The sequence below is a fragment of the Bufo gargarizans genome, chromosome 3 (assembly GCF_014858855.1).
Source record: "Bufo gargarizans isolate SCDJY-AF-19 chromosome 3, ASM1485885v1, whole genome shotgun sequence".
Taxonomy (NCBI): domain Eukaryota; kingdom Metazoa; phylum Chordata; class Amphibia; order Anura; family Bufonidae; genus Bufo; species Bufo gargarizans.
Window position 1 is genome coordinate 27313033 of NC_058082.1, and position 23168 is coordinate 27336200.

The 23168-nt window shown below is 45.1% G+C and overlaps 1 protein-coding gene across 1 annotated transcript in view; it reads left to right on the forward strand.

The window, feature by feature from the left end:
* MRE11 (MRE11 homolog, double strand break repair nuclease) overlaps positions 1-23168 on the forward strand; it is a 295143-nt gene that overhangs the window by 36622 nt on the left and 235353 nt on the right. The window contains exons 5-6 of the mRNA XM_044284591.1: positions 9242-9329; positions 11561-11702. Of these exons, the coding sequence (XP_044140526.1) occupies positions 9242-9329; positions 11561-11702 (230 nt within the window). The remainder of the gene's footprint in view (positions 1-9241; positions 9330-11560; positions 11703-23168) is intronic.

Below are 23168 nucleotides of genomic sequence, written 5' to 3' on the forward strand. Positions count from 1 at the left end.
GTGTAAAGGTGCTGCCGATTACCTGATCTTCGTTCATCAGGTAAGTCGATAGCTTGTGTAGGCACCTAATTGTTGTTTGCCGGCAGCAGATCGTGTCGCTTAAACAACCTCTGCTGCCGGCAAACAATGAGTCTGTATGGGGATGAACAATGGCGTTAACGACGACTGCTCCCCATACTGTGGAGGAGACCGCTGCATGTAATTGCAGAACTCTCCTTCACTGACGAGCAGACGATTTGCCGGAAAGGAACGCTGAATGGTCCCGTCTAAAGGGACTTTTATGATTTTCATAGCTGGGGCTTTGCTACAGGTGTATCCAGTTTTAACAGTCCCTTTTCCAGTATCCAGGTCAGAAGTATGCGCAAAATGAGTAGCAGACCGCCCTAAAGTGGGATTAAAAAAATAAAAGGAGCCGTACTTGGCCTCACTGATCCCAGCTACTCCCGTTCAAATGCTTAACTGGTCCCTGCTGGTCCCGCTTCCAGGCTAGAGATGCCTGCTTAGCCAATCACTGGACACAGTGACGGCATGCATCAGCTAGTGATTGGCAGAGCAGGCACCTCCATTCATCTCCTGTGTGTCCTGCCAGAGTAAGTGGAGACCAGTGGGGAACTGGAGCAGCAGGGATCCTCAGGAAAGGTCATCAGTATCTAATTGGTTGTGGTCCGACACCAGGGACCCCCACGATCAGCTGTCTTAGAAGGTACCAGTGCAAGCAGTAGCGTTTCGGCCTTCTCGCAGCTCACCAAGCACAGCGCCGTCCATTGTATAGTGCTTGTGTTTGGTATCGCAGCTCAGCCCCATTTACTTCTATGGGGCCACGTGACCGATGAAGGTGTCGTCACTGGCCTAGGAAAAGCTGCGAGAAGGTTCCAGCGCTGGTGCCTTCTTGAATCGATGGACCCCCACCAATCAGATAATGATAACCTATACTGAGGATCGGTCATCACTATAAAAATCTCTGAAAAACCCCTTAAGGCCGTCTACTGTTAATTTTTACCCAGTGGACAAAAACTTCAAAGCCTTCGTTCCACCTCCGTATACCACACTCGCCGGGGTCCCGGAAGCTGAGATATGAAGCGCTGTTTTAGCTGTCTCTTTATGAAAAACATGAGACCGGCGCTTTAGCTGGCGGTGGATCCGCTGGAATTATAAAGAGGTGACGGCCTCTACATAACGTCGGTGGATCTGCCGGATTTATAAAGAGGTGACGGTCTCTACATAACGTCGGTGGATCTGCCGGATTTATAAAGAGGTGACGGTCTCTACAATAACGTCTATGGATCCGCCGGAGTTATAAAGAGGTGACGGTCTCTACATAACGTCGGTGGATCCGCCGGAGTTATAAAGAGGTGCCGGCCTCTACATAACGTCGGTGGATCTGCCGGAGTTATAAAGAGGTGCCGGCCTCTACATAACGTCGGTGGATCTGCCGGAGTTATAAAGAGGTGACGGTCTCTACATAACGTCGGTGGATCTGCCGGATTTATAAAGAGGTGACGGTCTCTACAATAACGTCTGTGGATCCGCCGGAGTTATAAAGAGGTGACGGTCTCTACATAACGTCGGTGGATCCGCCGGAGTTATAAAGAGGTGCCGGCCTCTACATAACGTCGGTGGATCCGCCGGAGTTATAAAGAGGTGCCGGCCTCTACATAACGTCGGTGGATCTGCCGGAGTTATAAAGAGGTGACGGTCTCTACATAACGTCGGTGGATCTGCCGGATTTATAAAGAGGTGACGGTCTCTACAATAACGTCTGTGGATCCGCCGGAGTTATAAAGAGGTGACGGTCTCTACATAACGTCGGTGGATCTGCCGGAGTTATAAAGAGGTGACGGTCTCTACATAACGTCGGTGGATCTGCCGGAGTTATAAAGAGGTGACGGCCTCTACATAACGTCTGTGGATCCGCCGGAGTTATAAAGAGGTGACGGTCTCTACATAACGTCGGTGGATCCGTCGGAGTTATAAAGAAGTGACGGCCTCTACATAACGTCGGTGGATCTGCCGGAGTTATAAAGAGGTGCCAGACGTTAGAAGGCTTAGAAGTTTAGAAAAAAATCTTAAAATTTTTAAGAACATTTCCAAAACCCAATTTTTTCAGGACCGGTTCAGTTATGAAGTCACTTTCTGGGGCTTACATATTAGAAACCACCCATAAATCAGCCCATTTTAGAAACTACACCCCTCAAGCTATTTAAAACTGATTTTTCAAACTTTGTTAGCCCTTTAGGTGCCCCACAAGAATTAAAGGAAAATGGAAATGAAATTTCTAAATTTCCCAATTTTTTTATTTTTTTAGCAGAGTTACAATTTTTATCTATTTTTTTTTTCTGCAACACTTCAAGGGTTAACAGCCAAACAAAACTCAAAATCTATTACCCTCAATCTGGAGTTTACAGAAACACCCCATGTGTGCTCAAAAACTGATGTATGGCTTTTGGAGAGCGGATTTAGCTGGAATGGTAATTGGGAGCTATGTCGCATGTGAAGACACCCTGAGGTACCCCTAGAGTGGTACAGGGACGGAGGGGTGGTTTAGGGATCTGGAACAGCTGCAAATGTAGAAAAAAATCTGTGCAGCTATTCCAGATGTTCTTCTTTCTTCTTTTTTTCTTTCTTCTTCTTTTCAGCAGGAAAGGAGTTACAACGCTGTGGTGGTGCACCAAAAGTCCCAGCAAGTCACAAGCACAGAAAGGCACAGAACCTCTCTGCATGCAGTCACCAGCTAGAATGGCTGCATGCAGGGAAGTTCTGCCTCTTCCTGTGCAGCTATCGCGCTGCCATTGGCTGAGGCGTTGTTGGCAGGGGACCCAAAACACTGGGGGTTATGCACTTTCTCAAAACCCCCAACATGCTGTTTGCTTTTTCTAATTTCTCTGTCCTGCTCATTGAGATGGAAGCACGTGCTCAGATCCATCTTTCAGCTGACGCCAGCTGCAGCAGAAAGGACACGCCAGCTTGAAATAAATCCAACAGAGCAATTGGAGCAGTGAATGAGGAGATCTCTGGATCCATGTGAGGTCCACGGCTGGGACCAATTTTGTTTAATATCTTCATAAGTGATATTGCAAAAGGCCTCGATGGTAAGGATTGTCTTTTTGCTGATGACACAAAGATATGTAACAGGGTTGATGTTCCTGGAGGGAAACGCCAAATGGAAAAGGATTTAGGAAAACTAGAGAAATGGTCAGAACTCTGGCAACTGAAATTTAATGTGGATAAGTGCAAGATAATGCACCTGGGGCGTAAAAACCCAAGGGCAGAATATAGAATATTTGACACAGTCCTGACCTCAGTATCTGAGGAAAGGGATTTAGGAGTAATTATTTCAGAAGACTTAAAGGTGGGAAGACAATGTAATAAAGCAGCACGAAATGCCAGCAGAATGCTTGGATGTATAGGGAGAGGTATAAGCAGTAGAAAGAGTGAAGTGCTTATGCCGCTGTACAGAACACTGGTGAGACCTCACTTGGAGTATTGTGCGCAGTACTGGAGGCCATATCTCCAGAAGGATATAGATACTCTAGAGAGAGTTCAGAGAAGAGCTACTAAACTGGTCCATGGATTGCAGGATAAAACTTACCAGGAAAGGTTAAAGGACCTTAACATGTATAGCTTGGAAGAAAGACGAGACAGAGGGGATATGATGGAAACTGCTAAATACATAAAGGGAATCAACTCGGTAAAAGAGGAGAGAATATTTAAAAGAAGAAAAACTACCACAAGAGGACATAGTTTTAAATTAGAGGGGCAAAGGTTTAAAAGTAATATCAGGAAGTATTCCTTTACTGAGAGAGTAGTGGATGCATGGAATAGCCTTCCTGCAGAAGTGGTAGCTGCAAATACAGTGGAGGAGTTTAAGCATGCATGGGATAGGCATAAGGCCATCCTTCATATAAGATAGGGCCAGGGGCTATCCATAGTATTCAGTATATTGGGCAGACTAGATGGGCCAAATGGTTCTTATCTGCCGACACATTCTATGTTTCTAGCTTTGTTAGAGAGAGATTGTCATGTACTATGTAATGTCTGATTTTCATTTTTTACATTAATCATGGAATAAGCCCTTTAATGTTTATGTAATTTTTATTCTATTCAGTTTGTTTGTCAGACGAAGTGGAAAAACAATTCTGTTTTTATAGTGTCCACCATGCCTTACAATTCACATAACTTTATGCAGTGCGTCAGTGTCATTACGATACAAATTTATGTTTTTTTTTTATTTATTTTTTTAAAATAATTTGTTTTTGTGTCGCTCCATTCAAAGACCCAGAGCGTTGTTATTTTATTGTTGATGGAACTGTGCGAGGGCTCGTTATTTTTCAGGACAACTTGTAGTTTTGATTGGTGCCGCTTTGGCATGCATACAACTTTTTTTCTCTCACTTTATAATGCATTTTTTTCTGGAGGTGCAATGAACAGAAAGCAGAATTTTTAGTTTTCTTTGCTATGCTTACTGTATGGGATAAATAATGTGATCATTTTATTGTGTGATACCAATTAGGTGTAGTTTATTTTTATCTTATTGTTAAAGGGAACCTGTCACCTCCCAAAACCATCCCAAGCCGCCAGCAGTACCTGCGTGTAGCGAGCAGTGTGTGTCTGATGATGCCTTTCTTCCTGAAGGCCGGTGCAGCAAAAGTACTGAAAACGTTGTTTATCCCCTGCCGGCGCACTTCTCTAGTCAGGCTTGAAGTCACGGTAACCACGCCCCCTTCCCCGCCCCTTCGCTGTGACTGACAGCGCTTATGCATGAGAGTTCGGCTGGCTTTGCCTAACAGCCGTCTGTCAGTCACAGTTAGTCTGTAAGGGCTGTTAACATGGATCAGTGGATTTGCATTCAGTTATACAGATGAATGTTATTTCCCGGTATTATATGTTGTCGCGGGTCTGTGTCCTTGGCATCGGCAATGACCGACTCACAGTTTTTAGGTTTTAAAAGTCCAAACAACATTTTATTTTCTTCCAAACAACACAGGACATCCAAGGTTGACATTCACTTCTACGCATCCACATGTGCACAAAATAAATCACTTAGCCCATCTGGGCACTAACTATACATTAGGTTACCTTACCTAGTTACTCCAAATCCAACCCAGGGGGGATCAGGCTTTACACAGCCACAGTTCATGCAGCTTCCAGGCACTGAGCCTGAATGAGGCTGTCAGCCCTGTCCTCATCCCCACAGCAAATGAGCCCAGCAGCTACACTTGGGTTCATTTCAGGCTAGGGGAAAATGCGTACAGGAGTGGAAGGGAATGGCAGGTCCCTCTACCAATCTACCCTACCATCCTACCCACAACACATCTTTCTTGGATTCTTTGACCATACCCATCTGAGCATTCTGGGTGAGATATACACCCACTCCAGTACTTTACCATGCAAAGTGTAAGGGCTCATTCACACGACCATATAGTCGTCATGTCCATGCTGCAGTCCGCAATGCGCGGCCACCGGCCGTGTGAATCCCGTATCAGGCCAGTGACTTGAATGGGTCTGCGATTTACAAAATACGGCAAAAGATAGGACATGTCCTATCTTTTGCCATGCGGCGGCACAGGCCAGAAAGCCCACAGAAGCGCTTCCGAGGGCCTCTGCTCCATATCCTATCTTTTGCCGTATCTTGCGGATCGCATACACATTCAAGTTAATGGGTCCGCATCTGCAGCATGGAGTACAAATGTCCGGTGCCCGTGTAATATGGACCCGTGGTTTGCGGTCCGCAATACGAGCATGGATGCCTTAGGTTTGTGTGAATGGGGCCTTACACTGTATAAATCCATTGCACTCAGTCAGACATTGATGAGTTCATGTAAAGCTTCTTTATATTCCCCTAGTGATGCCGTCCTGTGTAAGTAATGTATCTTAATGTCAGCCCTGTTATTTTTGCCGCCTGACTGAGCGTTATATGGGTGAGTCACATTAAATGCCGCCTGATGTCACCCTGTGCCGGCGCCAGCGCAATAGTGATTTATCCAATTACGGCTTGCTCTTAGGGGCTCGATTACTAATGGCCGGAGAGGGATTTCCTGCTTCAATTAGTGATTTCTAAAGCTGTGAAGAATCAGGGCTCAGCAAAGACTCTTCCGTTACTGATAGTACAACCGCCTGCATCCGTTATGAACGGATCCGTTTGTATTATCTGTAACATAGCCGGGACGTATCCGTCATAAACTCCATTGAAAGTCAATAGAGGACGGATCAGTTTTCTATTGTGTCAGTGAAAACTGATCGGTCCCCATTGACTTGCATTGGGGGTCATGACAGATCCGTCTTGCTCCACATCCCAGGATGGAAAGCAAACTACAACATGTTGCAGTATGAGAACAGAACGGAATGCATTTTGGAGCGCTTCGTTCTGTTCAATACCGGAAAATAGAAACGCTAGTGTGAAAGTAGCCTAAAACTAGCGATCCAGAGGCGCAGTATTCAGATTACTGCTGGTTACTACTGGGATCAGTCAACAGCTTTTTGACAGACACCCCCCCTACCAAACTAGCTGAGCTCTAAAACACAAGATGGATCATGAATAAGGTTACTTTCACATCTGCGTTGTGCTGTCCGGTTTTGAGATCCCGCACAGGCTCTCAAAAACCCAGCACAACCCTTCAGTTTTGACCCTATTCATTGTCAATGGGGACAAAGCTGAACAAACCGGAACAATGTGCACCAGAATGCATTCCGATTCGGTTTGTTGTGTTCCCATGCTGGACTCCCCTGCATAACGGAAACGGGACGGATCCATTTTGCAGCCCATAGACTTCTATTATGAGGAAATGAAGAATCTTCATGTCAACTTTGGTCTTCGAAAAATAGTATTTTCCTCAAGAATAAAGAGACACCACTAAATAAGTAATTTATCAGCGGCATATGTCCCTGGAAAAGCTGGGTGACCACCAGTAGGGTCTATAGTACAGCTTTCCAGAGGTCCTTACCCAGGGTTCCCAGACCTTTGCAGCTGTTGCTCATTCCTGAGCAGGTCCCCACCACTGCCTTCTTGACTCTCATCCAGAGCTGCATTCACAATTCTGCCCTCTATTGAACTCCTATCTGTGAGCAGTCATTATTGGCACAATGTCTGCCCAGAGCTTGTGCTGGTGATTTGCATTCTGGGTAGTGTAGTTTTGACACAAGTCAATGTACGGTATAAATTCGTGTTTATCAGCCTTTTGGGGGGGGGGGGGAATACCCTCCTTCACAAATGTTCCAGCTGAGCACCCCCCCACTCGCTGGAGCCCTATGACCCCTATTGTGCTGATTGCTGAGGGCCCTGGAGGTCGGACTCCCATCAATCAAACATTGGTGGATTTTCCTAAAATATTACATGTTGCAAGAGACATAAAGTATATAAAAAAATAAATTCTCACAAAGCTGCTCCCCCACCGCTGATGTTCCAGCGCTGCTCCTGTCCCCGCTACTCTGCTCTGCAGGAGCGGCACTTCTCAACCAGTGATTGAGTGAACCAGCATTTACAACTATTCTCTATGTGCCAAGCTAGGACTAGGAAGCGGGGATCAGTGGGGACCGTAACAGCATTGGAATGGCAGTGTTGGGAGATTGGTGAGAAACAACTTATATATAACCCTCAAAAAGTACCTCCAAAGCTCTACCCCCCCATGGTAAAAAGTGAAAAAGCTTCAGTCCTACTTCACCTTCCCAGTACGAGCTGACCAACATAGTATCAGTTCTACCCACCTCTATAAGGGGAATCCATCACCATGATTTTGGACTATTCTCTACAGTAATGCACGTGTAGTCCTGCAGATAAGGAGTCCAACTCACTATTTTATTTTCCTACTGCCTCCCATCCCTCCATAGTCAGGACTGCTGTGCCAACCTAATTGGGAGGACTCCTGTGTGCATGCACAGCAGTCCTGACAGCGGAGGAACAGGGTTAAGTAGGAAAAGAAAAAATTGTGATCTGGACTCCTGATGGGCAGTACTGCTCATGTATTACTTCCGCTAAGGCGCCGTTCACACCACTGGGGGGGCTGCCATGCCCATGTTGTGGGTGGCATACCGTGGGTCTGCAAAACATGCGCGCAGATTGTGTGCACTCTGCATCTCGGTGTGAACCCTTTGACTTTGAAAGATGCTGATTAGAGATGAGGGATTTTCGTATTGTGAAATTTGTTCATGGTTTGTTTACTGGTAAAAGGTGAATTGCGTTATAGATTCCGTTACCACGGACCATAACGCAATTCTATGAAGGAATGCATAACGGGATGCCCTTTTAGAGGCTTTCTGTTATTCATTTCCTCATAATAGAAGTCTATGGGCTGCAAAACGGATCCGTCCCGTTTTCGTTATGCAGGGGAGTCTGGCATGGGAACACAACAAACCGAATCGGAATGCATTCTGGTGCACATTGTTCTGGTTTGTTCAGTTTTGTCCCCATTGACAATGATTAGGGTCAAAACTGAAGGGTTGTGCTGAGTTTTTGAGAGCCTGTGCGGGATCTCAAAACCGGACAGCACAACGCAGATGTGAAACAGTGAAAGTAGCCTTAGTCGTGATCCATCTTGTGTTTTAGAGCTCAGCTAGTTTGGTAGGGGGCGTGTCTGTCAAAAAGCTGTTGACTGATCCCAGTAGTAACCAGCAGTAATCTGAATACTGCGCCTCTGGATCGGTACAAGCGATAGATTTGAGCTACTTTCACTCTAGCGTTTCTATTTTCCAGTATTGAGATCCGTAATAGGGTATCAATACTGAAAAAAACCCCAAACGCTTCAGTTTTGTCCCCATTCATTGTCAATGGAGACAAAACGTAACTGAACAGAACGGAGCGCTCCAAAATGCATTCTGTTCCGTTCTCATACAGCAACATGTCGTAGTTTGCTTTCCATCCTGGGATGCGGAGCAAGACGGATCTGTCATGACCCCCAATGCAAGTCAATGGGGACCGATCAGTTTTCTCTGACACAATAAAAAAACGGATCCGTACTCCATTGACTTTCAATGGGGTTCATGACGGATCCGTCTTGGCCATGTTACAGATAATACAAACGGATCTGTTCATAACGGATGCAGATGGTTGTATTATCAGTAACGGAAGCGTCTTTGCTGAGCCCTGCCGGATCCAGTAAAAACGGGAGTGTGAAAGTAGCCCTAGAGAGTTGCCCACCTTCCCATGTAGAAGGTCTCTGCAGTAATACCATTTATGATGTGAACTGATATCTGTGGTGGTTTTTGCGTTGAGCTTGTGTCATATCGCTGTTGGTCTTATTTTCCACAGATTTCCATGGGTGAATTATCAGGATGACAATCTGAACATTTCTATTCCGACATTCAGCGTCCATGGAAATCATGACGATCCGACCGGGGTAATTATCCTCTGATAACAAAGTGTAGCTTGCGTTTTAGCATAGAAAATGCAGCAGTCAAAAAAAGTATTGGCCTTTTTGGCTGCAGTGTAGACCGGGCAGGCTTTTTATAGATGTGCCCCCTCTCCCCTGCTTTTTAAAAAAACTTTTTTTTATAAAGCATGACCACTTTAAGGCAGGCCACACCCCCTTTACATGCCGCCGCTCCACCCCCTCACTACGTGTTGGGGCGCCAAGGCTATGTCTGATGACGCAGCATCCCACCACCAAACAATGTAAGTCCTGGATCCCGGGAGGTGCTGGGAGGCTTCTGTGGTTCCCAGGAGTTGTGCTAACTCTTCCAGAAGTCAGGGAGATCTCCTCTCTCTCCGGGAATCTCCAAGACATTTTGGGAACATTGGTAAGTCCTCTCTGACCTCTCAGCGAACCTCCAGCCATAGGTGAAGTAGACCAGAAATATAGCCCTATGTTCTCCTGCTGGTGCCCTTGGAGGCAGCTTTCTGAAAGTGACCCTGTAGGCAATGACCCCCTGACCCATCTAGTCTGGCCTTACGGTATATTACTTCCTTTTTTGTGTCTCTTGCGTTAGGCCTCTTGCACACGACCGTATGTATTTTGCGGTCTGCAAAAAACGGATCTTCAGAAAATACGGATGACGTCCGTGTGCATTCCGTATTTTGTGGAACAGAACAGCTTTACCCTAATAGAACAGTGCTATCCTTGTCCGTAATGCGGACAATAATGGGCCAAGTTCTATCTTTTAGCTTAACGGATATACGGAAATATGGAAACGGAATGCACACGGAGTACATTCCGTTTTTTTTTTTGCAGAACCATTGAATTGAATGGTACCGCAAATGGAAACGGAAATAAAATACGTTCGTGTGCAAGAGGCTTTAGATGTGGGTTTATCCTGGGCAGGTCTGCATTATATGTAACATTGCCAAGACGGATCGGTCATGAACTCCATTGAAAGTCAATGGAGGACGGATCCGTTTTCTATTGTGTCAGAGAAAACGGATCCGTCCCCATTGACTTACATTGGGGGTCATGACAGATCCATCTTGCTCCGCATCCCAGGACCAACCACATTTGCTGCAAGTTTTTTTTTTTTTTTTTTTCAAGCATCAGCAACTCTTTCAGTCAAAAAATATTTTCAGACATTTCTTCTGATCCCACCAACTAATTTCAGATTGTGCTCCATAAAAACACTTTCTGATCTTTAGGGCATCTGTCAGCAGTTTTGTACCTATGACACCGGCTGACCTGTTACATGTGCTCTTGGCAGCTGAAGACATCTGTGTTGGTCCCATATTCACATGTACCCGCATTGCTGAGAAACATTAAGTGTTTATGTATGCAAATGAGCCTCTAGGAGCAACGGGGGCGTTGCTGTTACACCTAGAAGCTCTGCTCTCTCTGCAGCTGCGGCACCCTCTTCATTTTCATCGACAGGCCAGGCGGTGTAAACGTGATCAAAGTGCAGAGTCCTCGGCAGTTGAAGACAGATCAGAGCCTCTAGGTGTAATGGTAACGCCCCCGTTGCTCCTAGAGGCTCATTTGCATATATTAACACTTCATTTTCCTCAGCAATGCGGGCACATATGAATATGGAACCAACACAGATGCCTTCAGCTGCCAAGCGCACATGTAACAGGTCAGCCAGTGTCATAGGGACAAAACTGCTGACAGATGCCCTTTAATCCCGGGGAAACCCTTTGTCATATACAACCAATGTAAACAGTCATCTCGCCCTTTTCCCTTCTTTCTTCAAGGCTAGGCAAATTAACCTTTTCATCCCTCTTTCCGTTTTTGTGTTTCTGTTTTTTACTCCCTGCCTTCCCTGGAGCCATATATTTTTTATTTTTCCATTCACATAGCTGTATTTTGCGGGATAAGTTGTAATTTCTGATACCACCATTTACTGTTGCATACAATGTAGTAGGAAGCAGGAAAAGAGTTCCAATTGAACCCTTCGGACTTTCTGCAGTACCGTTCAGCTGGTCCGCAAGCAAAAGTTGTAGCAGAGTAGGAGGTGATGACCTGTTCTCATTTGCTTAAAACCTGAGCAGGAGATGACTAGGGACAGAGGACGCTCACAGCCACATCTGCGCTGGTACCTGGGCTCCCACCAACCTCGGGGCCCATGAATGTGACACATCCTGTCAACTCCTCAGCCCTGGAGGAAGGAGCCAGAATACAGTCACCAGCCCCATGTTATTTCTTTACAGGCGGACGGTCTGTGTGCGCTGGATTTACTGAGTTGTGCCGGACTGGTCAACCATTTTGGGCGTTCCACCTCTGTAGAGAAAATTGATATCAGCCCGGTACTGGTACAGAAAGGGCGTACCAAGATTGCTATGTATGGGCTAGGTAAGATCGGCCTGTGTGTGTCTGTACAGTTTATCTATTTCTTATCTATAGTATCTATCTATTAATCTCCTATCTATTATCTATCTATCTATCTCATATCTATCTAATATCTATCTATCTTATATCTATCTATCTATCTATCTTCTATCTCCTATCTATCATCTATCTATCTATCTTCTATCTATCTATCTATCTATCTATCTATCTCCTATCTATCATCTATCTATCTATCGTCTCTATCTATCGATCTATCTATCATCTATCTATCTATCTATCTATCTATCTATCTATCTCCTATCTATCATCTATCTATCTATCTATTAATCTCCTATCTATTATCTATCTCATATCTATCTATCTATTATCTATCTATCTATCTAATATCTATCTATCTATCTAATATCTATCTATTATCTATCTATCTATTATCTATCTATCTATTATCTATCTATCTATCTCATATCTATCTATCTATCTATCTATCTCATATCTATCTATCTATCTATCTATCTAATATCTATCTATCTATCTATATCTATCTAATATCTATCTATCTATATCTATCTATCTATCTATCTATATCTATCTAATATCTATCTATCTATCTAATATCTATCTATCTATTATCTATCTATATCTATCTAATATCTATCTATCTATTATCTATCTATCTATTATCTATCTATCTATCTCATATCTATCTATCTATATCTATCTAATATCTATCTATCTATCTATCTATCTATCTATCTATCTATTATCTATCTATTTATTATCTATCTATCTATCTATATCTATCTAATATCTATCTATCTATTATCTATCTATCTATCTCATATCTATTTATCTCATATCTATCTAATATCTATCTATTATCTATCTATCTTATATCTATCTATCTATCTCATATCTATCTATCTATATCTATCTAATATCTATCTATCTATATCTATCTATTATCTATCTATCTATCTATCTATCTCCTATCTATCTAATATCTATCTATTATCTATCTATCTATCTTCAGCATGTATTGTTGGATACATAACAGTTAACATTAGATGTTTCCAGATTTTGTATATTCCGTGCGGCTCTATTACAGTGCGTCGTATTGCAGAATGTATAGCAATACTGAACTTTCCAGCAATTATTCCCTGGTAGAAGTGGTCAAAGGCTAAATGCTTGGCGGTGTGTGCGCCTCCGGTACAGATATGTAATGGGTGCAGGATGAGGAGAAAAGATACAGCTGTAGCAGCTAAGAAGAAGCCGTCACTAGCAGGTCCCCACTGTTAATAATACAGTCTACACTTACCGCACAGGAGCCATCTAATCTTGCAGAACAGATAGCAATTTATTTTCAAATGTCAAGTATTTTCCTTCCAAGATGTAGAAGAAATTGCAATAAGATTGATTCCCCCATTTATTTATGTGAATGTAAAATCTCCTGCGAATTGCAAAGAATAATGAGCAGACGGAGTTGATAATTAATTTAAAGGGGTTGTATGGGGTCCAGTAAATAAAGTTTCACAGATAACAATCATAGAGATGAAAAGGCTTTAAAGAAGACTTGTTCCCTCTCCTGACATCTTTTAGTAAATTCTTGAAAGTGTCAATGTTTTTTTGTTTTGAGAAATCAACAATTTTTTTTTTTAAAGGGTTCCTATCACCTCGTTTTGACATAATTAGCTGTCAGACACTAGCGATCCGCTAGTGTCTGCTCTACCAAACAATGCTATTATAATACCTTTGTGTGCAGCCGTTTGCCTAAAAAACAAACTTGTATTGATATGCAAATGAGCCTCTAGGTGCTATGGGGGCGTCTTTACAGCACCTAGAGGCTCCGTCTACTCACACAAAATGCCGCCCAGCGCGTCCCTCCAGCCCGCCCATCTCCTCTGGAATGCGATCCTCCCTCTGAGCCAGCGGACGAATTCTCGCGCCTGCGCCGTGCACGTCTGTATTCGGCGCAGGCGCAGTGACTGTCTGAACGCTCCCTGCGCCGGCATCTCCACTGCGCCTGCGCCATCTGTTCCTTGGAGCACTCTGACGTAATCGGCGCAGTGGAGATGTCTGTGCAGGGAGCGTTCAGGCAGTCACTGCGCCTGCGCCGAATACAGACGTGCTCGGCACAGGCGCAAGAATTCGTCCGCTGGCTCAGAGGGAGGATCGCATTCCAGAGGAGATGGGCGGGCTGGAGGGACGCGCTGGGCGGCATTTTGTGTGAGTAGACGGAGCCTCTAGGTATTATAATAGCATTGTTTGGTAGAGCAGACACTAGCGGATCGCTAGTGTCTGACAGCTAATTATGTCAAAACGAGGTGATAGGAACCCTTTAAAGCCAAAAAATTTTGTGACCACCAACTCATGCGGGCTATTCCATGGGTTCCTGCTCTTACAGTAAAGAACCAGCTCCTGAGGTAGTCTGTTCCACAGATTCACTGCCCTCACATTAAACAACCATCTCCTGCCATATTCAATTTGTGCACATGAGGGGTGATTTTCACACATCACTTGTGCGTTGCGTGAAAATCGCAGCATGCTCTATGTTGTGCGTTTTTCACGCAACGCAGGCCCCATAGAAGCTAATGGGGCTGCGTGAAAATCGCAAGCAAGTGCGGATGCGGTGCGATTTTCACTCATGGTTGCTAGGATGAAAGTCTATTCACTGTATTATTTTCCCTTATAACATGGTTCTAAGGGAAAATAATAGCATTCTTTAATACAGAATGCATAGTAGAAGGTCAATATAATAAACATTGGTGGCGCAGTGCGCCCCCCCATCACCCCAGTATGATAAACATTGGTGGCGCAGTGTGCTCCCCCAATATAATAAACATTGGTGGCGTAGTGCGCCCCCCCCCCCCAACACCCCAGTTTGATAAACATTGGTGGCGCAGTGCGCCCCCCCCCCCCAATATAAGAAACATTGGTGGCGCAGTGCGCACCCCCCCCCAACACCCCAGTATAATAAACACTGGTGGCGCAGTGTGCCCCCCTCAATATAATAAACATTGGTGGCGCAGTGCGCACCCCCCAACACCCCAGTATAATAAACATTGGCGGGCGCAGTGTGCCCCCCTCAATATAATAAACATTGGTGGCGCAGTGTGCACCCCCCCCCAACACCCCAGTATAATAAACATTGGTGGTGCAGTGTGCCCCCCCTCAATATAATGAACATTGGCGCAGTGGGCAGTGCCAACGAGGGTTAAAAAAAAAAAAAAAAAATTAACTCACCTCCTCCAATTGATCGTCTCCTGTTCTTTCTTCAGGACCTGTCAAAGGACCTGTGGTGACATCACTGTGCTCATCACATGATCCATCACATGATTCATCACCATGGTAATGGACCATGTGATGAGCTCAGTGACATCACCACAGGTCCTGAGGAAAGAACAGGAGACCGGCAGCTACGCGATCAACTGGAGGAGGTGAGTTAATTTTTTAAAATTATTTTTTAACCCTCATTGGCACTTCCCACTGTGCCACCAATGTTTCTTATACTGGGGGGGGGGGGGGGCCACACTGTGCCACCAATGTTTCTTATACTGGGGTGTTGGGGGGGGGGGGCACACTGTACAGGGAGTCTAAGAAAGAATCGAATGAGTCACTAACCAAGTCGGATCTTTAGTTCTTTTCACCTGTGACTCATTCGATTCTTTCTCCCTGTACTTGTCAGTGACTCAGCTCTGATTGGTTGGTGGGCGGGGAGGGGAGGGGCTGGCAGAAGCAGCTTCCACTCTAGGATCAGATTACACTCCTCCCAGCCCCTCCCCTCCCTGCTGCCAGCGGCTCTGCTATTGTGTGCTGTGTGACTCACTGCCTCAGCTCTGATTGGTTGGTGGGCGGGGAGGGGAGGGGCTGGCAGCAGCAGCTTCCACTCTAGGATCAGATTACACTCCTCCCGAGCCCCTCCCCTCCCTGCTGCCAGCGGCTCTGCTGTTGTGTGCTGTGACTCACTGACTAAGGCCCCATGCACACGGCCGTTGTTCACGGCCGTGTGCGGGGCGTGGAACCGCGGCCTGGATCCCTCCTGAGAGCAGGAGCGCACGGCGTCACTGGTTGCTATGACGCCGTGCGCTCCCTGCTGCCGGCACAGTACAGTAATACACTGGTATGATCTATACCAGTGTATTACTGTACTGTGCCGGCAGCAGGGAGCGACATACCAGTGTATTACTGTACTGTGCCGGCAGCAGGGAGCGCACGGCGTCATAGCAACCAGTGACGCCGTGCGCTCCTGCTCTCAGGAGGGATCCAGGCCGCGGTTCCACGCCCCGCACACGGCCGTGAACAACGGCCGTGTGCATGGGGCCTAAGACTGAGGAGAACATCGGCGGCGGGGCAGGGTACTATCAGCTCTTGTGCCAGTCGCTGTTCTACTGCAGAGCTGCCGCGGAGGGTCGCCATTTGTAAATTCTGTAAATTTGTAAATTCTAAGTCGCATTGGCGACCATTTTGGTCGCCATCTGGAGCCCTGAGAGTCCACAGATTCACTGCTCTTACAGTAAAGAACCAATGCTCCTGAGGTAGTCAATTCCACAGACTAACTGCTCTTAAAAAATCAACTCCTGAGGTAGTCTATTCTCTATAGATTCACTGCTGTTAAGGTGAAGAACCAGCTGCTGAGGTAGTCTGCTCTATGGATTTGCTGCTGTTAAGGTGAAGCTGCTGAGGTAGTCTATTGCACAGATTTATTGTTCTTACTGTCACTTCTGCTACAGCCTTGTATAAAGTTCAGGCAGGAGCTCTGTATAGCACATCACTACTCGTGCATGTACCCACTCCTCTAAAGCCTGTCTCTATATGGATTCCTCAGCGCAGTAGATGCTTGAACTTCTGGTGTATATTTCTTATGGAAAACCTGTAAAAAACGTAAAAAATATTAAATGTATATAAAAAAAAAATCATTTTATACAATTTAGAGTAGTTTTGAGTTTATTCCAAACGTTAGGTACACTTATAATCTTTCCTCATAACATCCATGTCCCTTATCCGTTTATGCAAATTAACTCTCTTTCCAAAAATAAAAACCCTGAGCAAATGATCCTATAAGTCAATGCTCTAACTTTTAAACAGGACTGGAAGCATAAGTTAGATGATGGGTAAGAGAGTACCACAACTGTTTTGGGGTGATTGCCCCTCATCAGTGCAGCTGAAATAGTTGACTGCAGATGGGATACTGGCTTAGCTGTCATCCAGGTTATGCTTCATGGCCTGTTTAACCACTCCAGGACCGCCGTACGCAGGATTGCGTCCTGCCGGCGGCCCTGCTTTTCTGGGTGGACGCATATACGCGTCCTCCCGCGAGAGCCGAGATTTCCTGTGAACGCGCGCACACAGGCGCGCGCGCGCTCACAGGAACGGAAGGTAAGCGAGTGGATCTCCAGCGTGCCAGCGGCGATCGCTCGCTGGCAGGCTGGAGATCCGAATTTTTTAACCCCTAACAGGTATATTAGACGCTGTTTTGATAACAGCGTCTAATATACCTGCTACCTGGTCCTCTGGTGGTCCCTTTTGTTAGGATCGACCACCAGAGGACTCAGGTAGCTCAGTACAGTTGCACCAAACACCACACTACACTACACCCCCCCCCCCCGTCACTTATTAACCCCTGATCACCCCATATAAACTCCCTGATCACCCCCCTGTCATTGATCACCCCCCTGTCAGGCTCCGTTCAGACGTCCGTATGATTTTTACGGATCCACGGATACATGGATCGGATCCGCAAAACACATGCGGACGTCTGAATGGAGCCTTACAGGGGGGGTGATCAATGACAGGCGGGTGATCACCCATATACACTCACTGATCACCCCCTGTCAGTGATCACCCCCCTGTCATTGATCACCCCCCTGTAAGGCTCCATTCAGACGTCCGTATGATTTTTACGGATACATGGATCGGATCCGCAAAACACATGCGGACGTCTGAATGGAGCCTTACAGGGGGGTGATCAAGGACAGGCGGGTGATCACCCATATACACTCCCTGATCACCCCCTGTCATTGATCACCCCCCTGTAAGGCTCCATTCAGACGTCCGCATGATTTTTACGGATCCATGGATACATGGATCGGATCCGCAAAACACATGCGGACGTCTGAATGGAGCCTTACAGGGGGGTGATCAATGACAGGTGGGTGATCACCAATATACACTCCCTGATCACCCCCTGTCATTGATCACCCCCTGTCATTGATAACCCCCCTGTAAGGCTCCATTCAGACGTCCGCATGTGTTTTGCGGATCCTATCCATGGATCCGTAAAAATCATACGGACGTCTGAATGGAGCCTTACAGGGGGGGTGATCAGTGACAGGTGGGTGATCACCCTGATCACTCCCTGTCATTGATAACTCCCCTGTAAGGCTCCATTCAGACGTCCGCATGTGTTTTGCGGATCCGATCCATGTATCCATTGATCCGTAAAAATCATACGGACGTCTGAATGGAGCCTTACAGGGGGGGTGATCAGTGACAGGGGGGTGATCACCCTGATCACCCCCTGTCATTGATAACCCCCCTGTAAGGCTCCATTCAGACGTCCGCATGTGTTTTGCGGATCCGATCCATGTATCCATGGATCCGTAAAAATCATACGGACGTCTGAATGGAGCCTTACAGGGGGGTGATCAATGACAGGGGGGTGATCAGGGAGTCTATATGGGTGATCACCCCCCTGTCATTGATCACCCCCCTGTCATTGATCACCCCCCTGTAAGGCTCCATTCAGACGTCCGCATGTGTTTTGCGGATCCGATCCATGGATCCGTAAAAATCATACGGACGTCTGAATGGAGCCTTACCAGGGGGGTGATCAATGACAGGGGGGTGATCCGGGAGTCTATATGGGTGATCACCCCCCTGTCATTGATCACCCCCCTGTCATTGATCACCCCCCCCTGTAAGGCTCCATTCAGACATTTTTTTGGCCCAAGTTAGCGGAAATTTTTTGTTTGTTTTTGTTTTTGTTTTTTCTTACAAAGTCTCATATTCCACTAACTTGTGTCAAAAAATAAAATCTCACATGAACTCACCATACCCCTCACGGAATCCAAATGCGTAAACATTTTTAGACATTTATATTCCAGACTTCTTCTCACGCTTTCGGGCCCCTAAAAAGCCAGGGCAGTATAAATACCCCACATGTGACCCCATTTCGGAAAGAAGACACCCCAAGGTATTCCGTGAGGGGCATATTGAGTCCATGAAAGATTGAAATTTTTGTCCTAAGTTAGCGGAAAGTGAGACTTTGTGAGAAAAAAACAAAAAAAATCAATATCCGCTAACTTATGAACTCGCCAGGCCCCTCATTGAATACCTCGGGGTGTCTTCTTTCCAAAGTGGGGTCACATGTGGGGTATTTATACTGCCCTGGCTTTTTAGGGGCCCTAAAGCGTGAGAAGAAGTCTGGGATCCAAATGTCTATAAATGCCCTCCTAAAAGGAATTTGGGCACCTTTGCGCATCTAGGCTGCAAAAAAGTGTCACACATGTGGTATCGCCGTACTCAGGAGAAGTTGGGCAATGTGTTTTGGGGTGTCATTTTACATATACCCATGCTGGGTGAGAAAAATATCTTGGTCAAATGCCAACTTTGTATAAAAAAATGGGAAAAGTTGTCTTTTGCCAAGATATTTCTCTCACCCAGCATGGGTATATGTAAAATGACACCCCAAAACACATTCCCCAACTTCTCCTGAGTACGGCGATACCAGATGTGTGACACTTTTTTTGCAGCCAAGGTGGGCAAAGGGGCACACATTCCAAAGAGCACCTTTCGGATTTCACAGGCCATTTTTTACAGATTTTGATTGCAAGGTACTTCTTACACATTTGGGCCCCTAAATTGCCAGGGCAGTATAACTACCCCACAAGTGACCCCATTTTGGAAAGAAGACACCCCAAGGTATTCCGTGAGGGGCATGGCGAGTTCCTAGAATTTTTTATTTTTTGTCGCAAGTTAGTGGAATATGAGACTTTGTAAGAAAAAAATTTTAATAAAAAATCATCATCATTTTCCGCTAACTTGTGACAAAAAATAAAAAGTTCTATGAACTCACTATGCCCATCAGCGAATACCTTAGGGTGTCTACTTTCCGAAATGGGGTCATTTGTGGGGTTTTTCTACTGTCTGGGCATTGTAGAACCTCAGGAAACATGACAGGTGCTCAGAAAGTCAGAGCTGCTTCAAAAAGCGGAAATTCAAATTTTTGTACCATAGTTTGTAAACGCTATAACTTTTACCCAATTTGCAAAATTTTACAGCTGAAAGTGAAAAATGTCATTTTTTTGCAAAAAAATCGTTACATTTCGATTAATAACAAAAAAAGTAAAAATGTCAGCAGCAATGAAATACCACCAAATGAAAGCTCCATTAGTGAGAAGAAAAGGAGGTAAAATTCATTTGGGTGGTAAGTTGCATGACCGAGCAATAAACGGTGAAAGGAGTGTAGTGCCGAAGTGTAAAAAGTGGCCTGGTCATGAAGGGGGTTTCAGCTAGCGGGGCTGAAGTGGTTAAAAGGTCGAACATTATAGATACCTTACATCTGGTGGCATCAGAGGTTCAGCTTTCTTTTCTTTATGGAAAGAGAGCCTATTTGCATATCTTTTTTCCCCAGTATCCAGAGGAGCATTGCCTGGCCTATAAGACTTCTTACTATTTACAATAGTGAATAATAGCCAACCCAGCTCTGAACCTTGGGTTCACCACTTGCATTATGAAGAAGTAGTCACTAAAACAAGATGCACAAGGATATATAACTCTGTTGTAGGATTACATAACCTACATGAAGAAACCCCAATATTAAATGTAAAAGGGTGTGCCCAGTATTCGGAAAACTTGACCGCTTTCTTCTCAAAACAGCGTCATTGGTTGTTTCTGGCACTGCAGCTCAGCTACTTTGGAGTGAATGGCACTAGCGCTGCAATACCACAGACAACCTGTGGACAGGGGTGGCACAATTTCTGGAACACAGCAGCCATGTTTTTCTAGTCCTGCACAACCCCTTTAGCACAAAATATGCTGCCACAGTATATTTAATTAGCCAAATATCTTAATTTATCTCTTTATAGACGGGGAAAGGATTGATTTGCGTATTATTTTCTTAAAATGACTAGAATCAGTCAATTTACATAATGAGTCTTAAAGGGGTTATGCCATGATTGATGTAAAAAATTAAAATCAGACATCATACAGTACATGACCATCTATTTCTAACAAAGCTAGAACCAGCCCTGTACCTCACATGGATCCAGAGATCTCCACATTCACTGCTGTAATTGCTCTGCTAGATTATATTCAGCCTGGAAACTCATGAGGTGTGTCCTTTCTGCTGAAGCTCTCTCCCTGTAACTGCCACAGCTTCTAACAGAACATATGGCTGGTGGCAGTTGAAGATTTAAACTGATCGCGTGCGACCAGTTCAGTGACATGGACAAAAAAAATAAGAAAAAGAACAAACAGCAGGTGGCGCTATACCAATACATTTTATTGAATAACTCAGCGGCTATACTAAATTTTTAATTACATGCCGTTACTAAAGTATTCAGATCCAGGGGCTGGTTTAAAAAAAAAAAAATTTGAATATGTTTTTCGTGACACAACCCTTTTAATGGCTGACAAAAACTGACAGGAGCGCAGCACGTAAAAGTCCAGCATATGTATGTCACAAGCTTATTCCAGACTTTTTATGAGACAGGCTTTAGCTAGTGATACAGCTGACCGCTTCTGCCCCTTTGTTTTAGCAGTCTCAAAATCTGGACCCCCACCGGTCACCACTTCTGACATATCACTGAAATGAGAGTCGCTCTCTTTTTTTTTTAAGGGCCACTAAACCAACAGCATGCTGTTATGGAGCTGTGATTTAGGGTCCTGCACCTGCCCCTAGAACACCCATCCAATGATAATCAAAGTTACTAGGGGAGAAGAGTCTGGGACTGCACAGATGAAGCCGAGGACGATATACCTTGCTTTACAGCGCATGCACTGTACGTCAGGTGCATGCGCAGTGACACGAGATGTACTCTCTGTTCCATCTGTACAGTGCTCGTGTACCTTTTGCCGCTGGAGAAGAGTCCAGGACTCTTCTTCCTGTAACTTTGATTGTCATTTACTGTTCTTTGTGGGACAGGTAGTTTTGTCTATGAGCAGATTTGGGCTAGATAGTGATGTGATGGTGGCTTAGTGGGCCCCATACCTGGTAAAAGGTTCCCTTTAAATGTCTCTCCTATTCCCTCTGTCTTCTCTCTTGCCCTTTTGATTATCCATTTCAGCATGCAACTTGTTATTAAAGGGATATCCCGTTGATGGAATCCCCTGTCCATTTTCCCTGTAGAGGTTTACGACCAACCCCTTTAACTCCTGGTAACTTCTTGATGCTTCTTCTTTGTGGTTGGAGCTCTTCTTTAATTGTACAGAGCTCCAAATTACTTGCACAGACACAATGCATTTTAAAATGCTCATCAGTGGTGGTGGGGGGCCTACTGGGAATGCATGATTTTGCTAAGATGTTGGTCCCGACTCTCATTGGTGGCAGCGGAGGCTCTGTACAAGAGAGAGGGCTGTACGGGGAGGAGAGCATACTTGCCTCTCCATCGTCCCAGCAGTTGTGCTTCTCCACTCTCGCCTGCGCTGTGGCTCACTAAGCTGGCGCTTGTGCACTCAATCTGCACATATTCAGAGTGTGCAAGTGCCGGCTTAGTAAGCTGCAGTGGAGGCGAGAGTGGAGGAGCCCAGGTGCTGGGAGAATTGAGAGGTGTGTATGCTCCCCTCCCCGTACAGCCCTCTCTGCCTTGACCAGGGGCTCCGCTGCTGCCAGTTACCATTTCACTCAGCATGATCAACCCTACCAGGCAATATATCTGGTTTAGTAGGGTTGATCATGCTTAAGGGGAGAAATTAATCAGCAGAACAGAATTTTGCAAAGAAATCAGATTTAAAAAAACAAGAACTCGTTTAAAATTACTGATTTGTCTTTCAAGGGTAACTGTCATATTTTTTTTATTTATTTGCTAGTTTATTGGAGCTAGGCATGTATACCTGAGTTAGTCTGTCAATGATTGCCAAAAGACCTGTAATTACCTTATAATAACAGCTTTCATTAACCCCTTAGTGACCAAGCCTGTTTGGGCCTTTATGACCAAGCGTTTTTCTTCCTTTTTTCATGGTCTCGTTCCAAGAGATATAACTTTTTAATTTTTTCGTCTATATAGCTTTATGAGGGCTTGTTTTTTACGGGACAAGTTGTAGTTTTTAATGGCACCATTTTGGGGTACACATAACTTTCTGATTAACTTTTATTAACTCTTTCTGGGAGGGAGATGGGGGAAAATAGCAATACTGCCACTGCGTTTTTACATTATAAATTTTACGGCGTTCATTTTTCGGTACAAATAACATAATATCTTTATTCTCTGGGTCAGTACGATTACAGTGATACTAAATACTTATGTTTTTTAC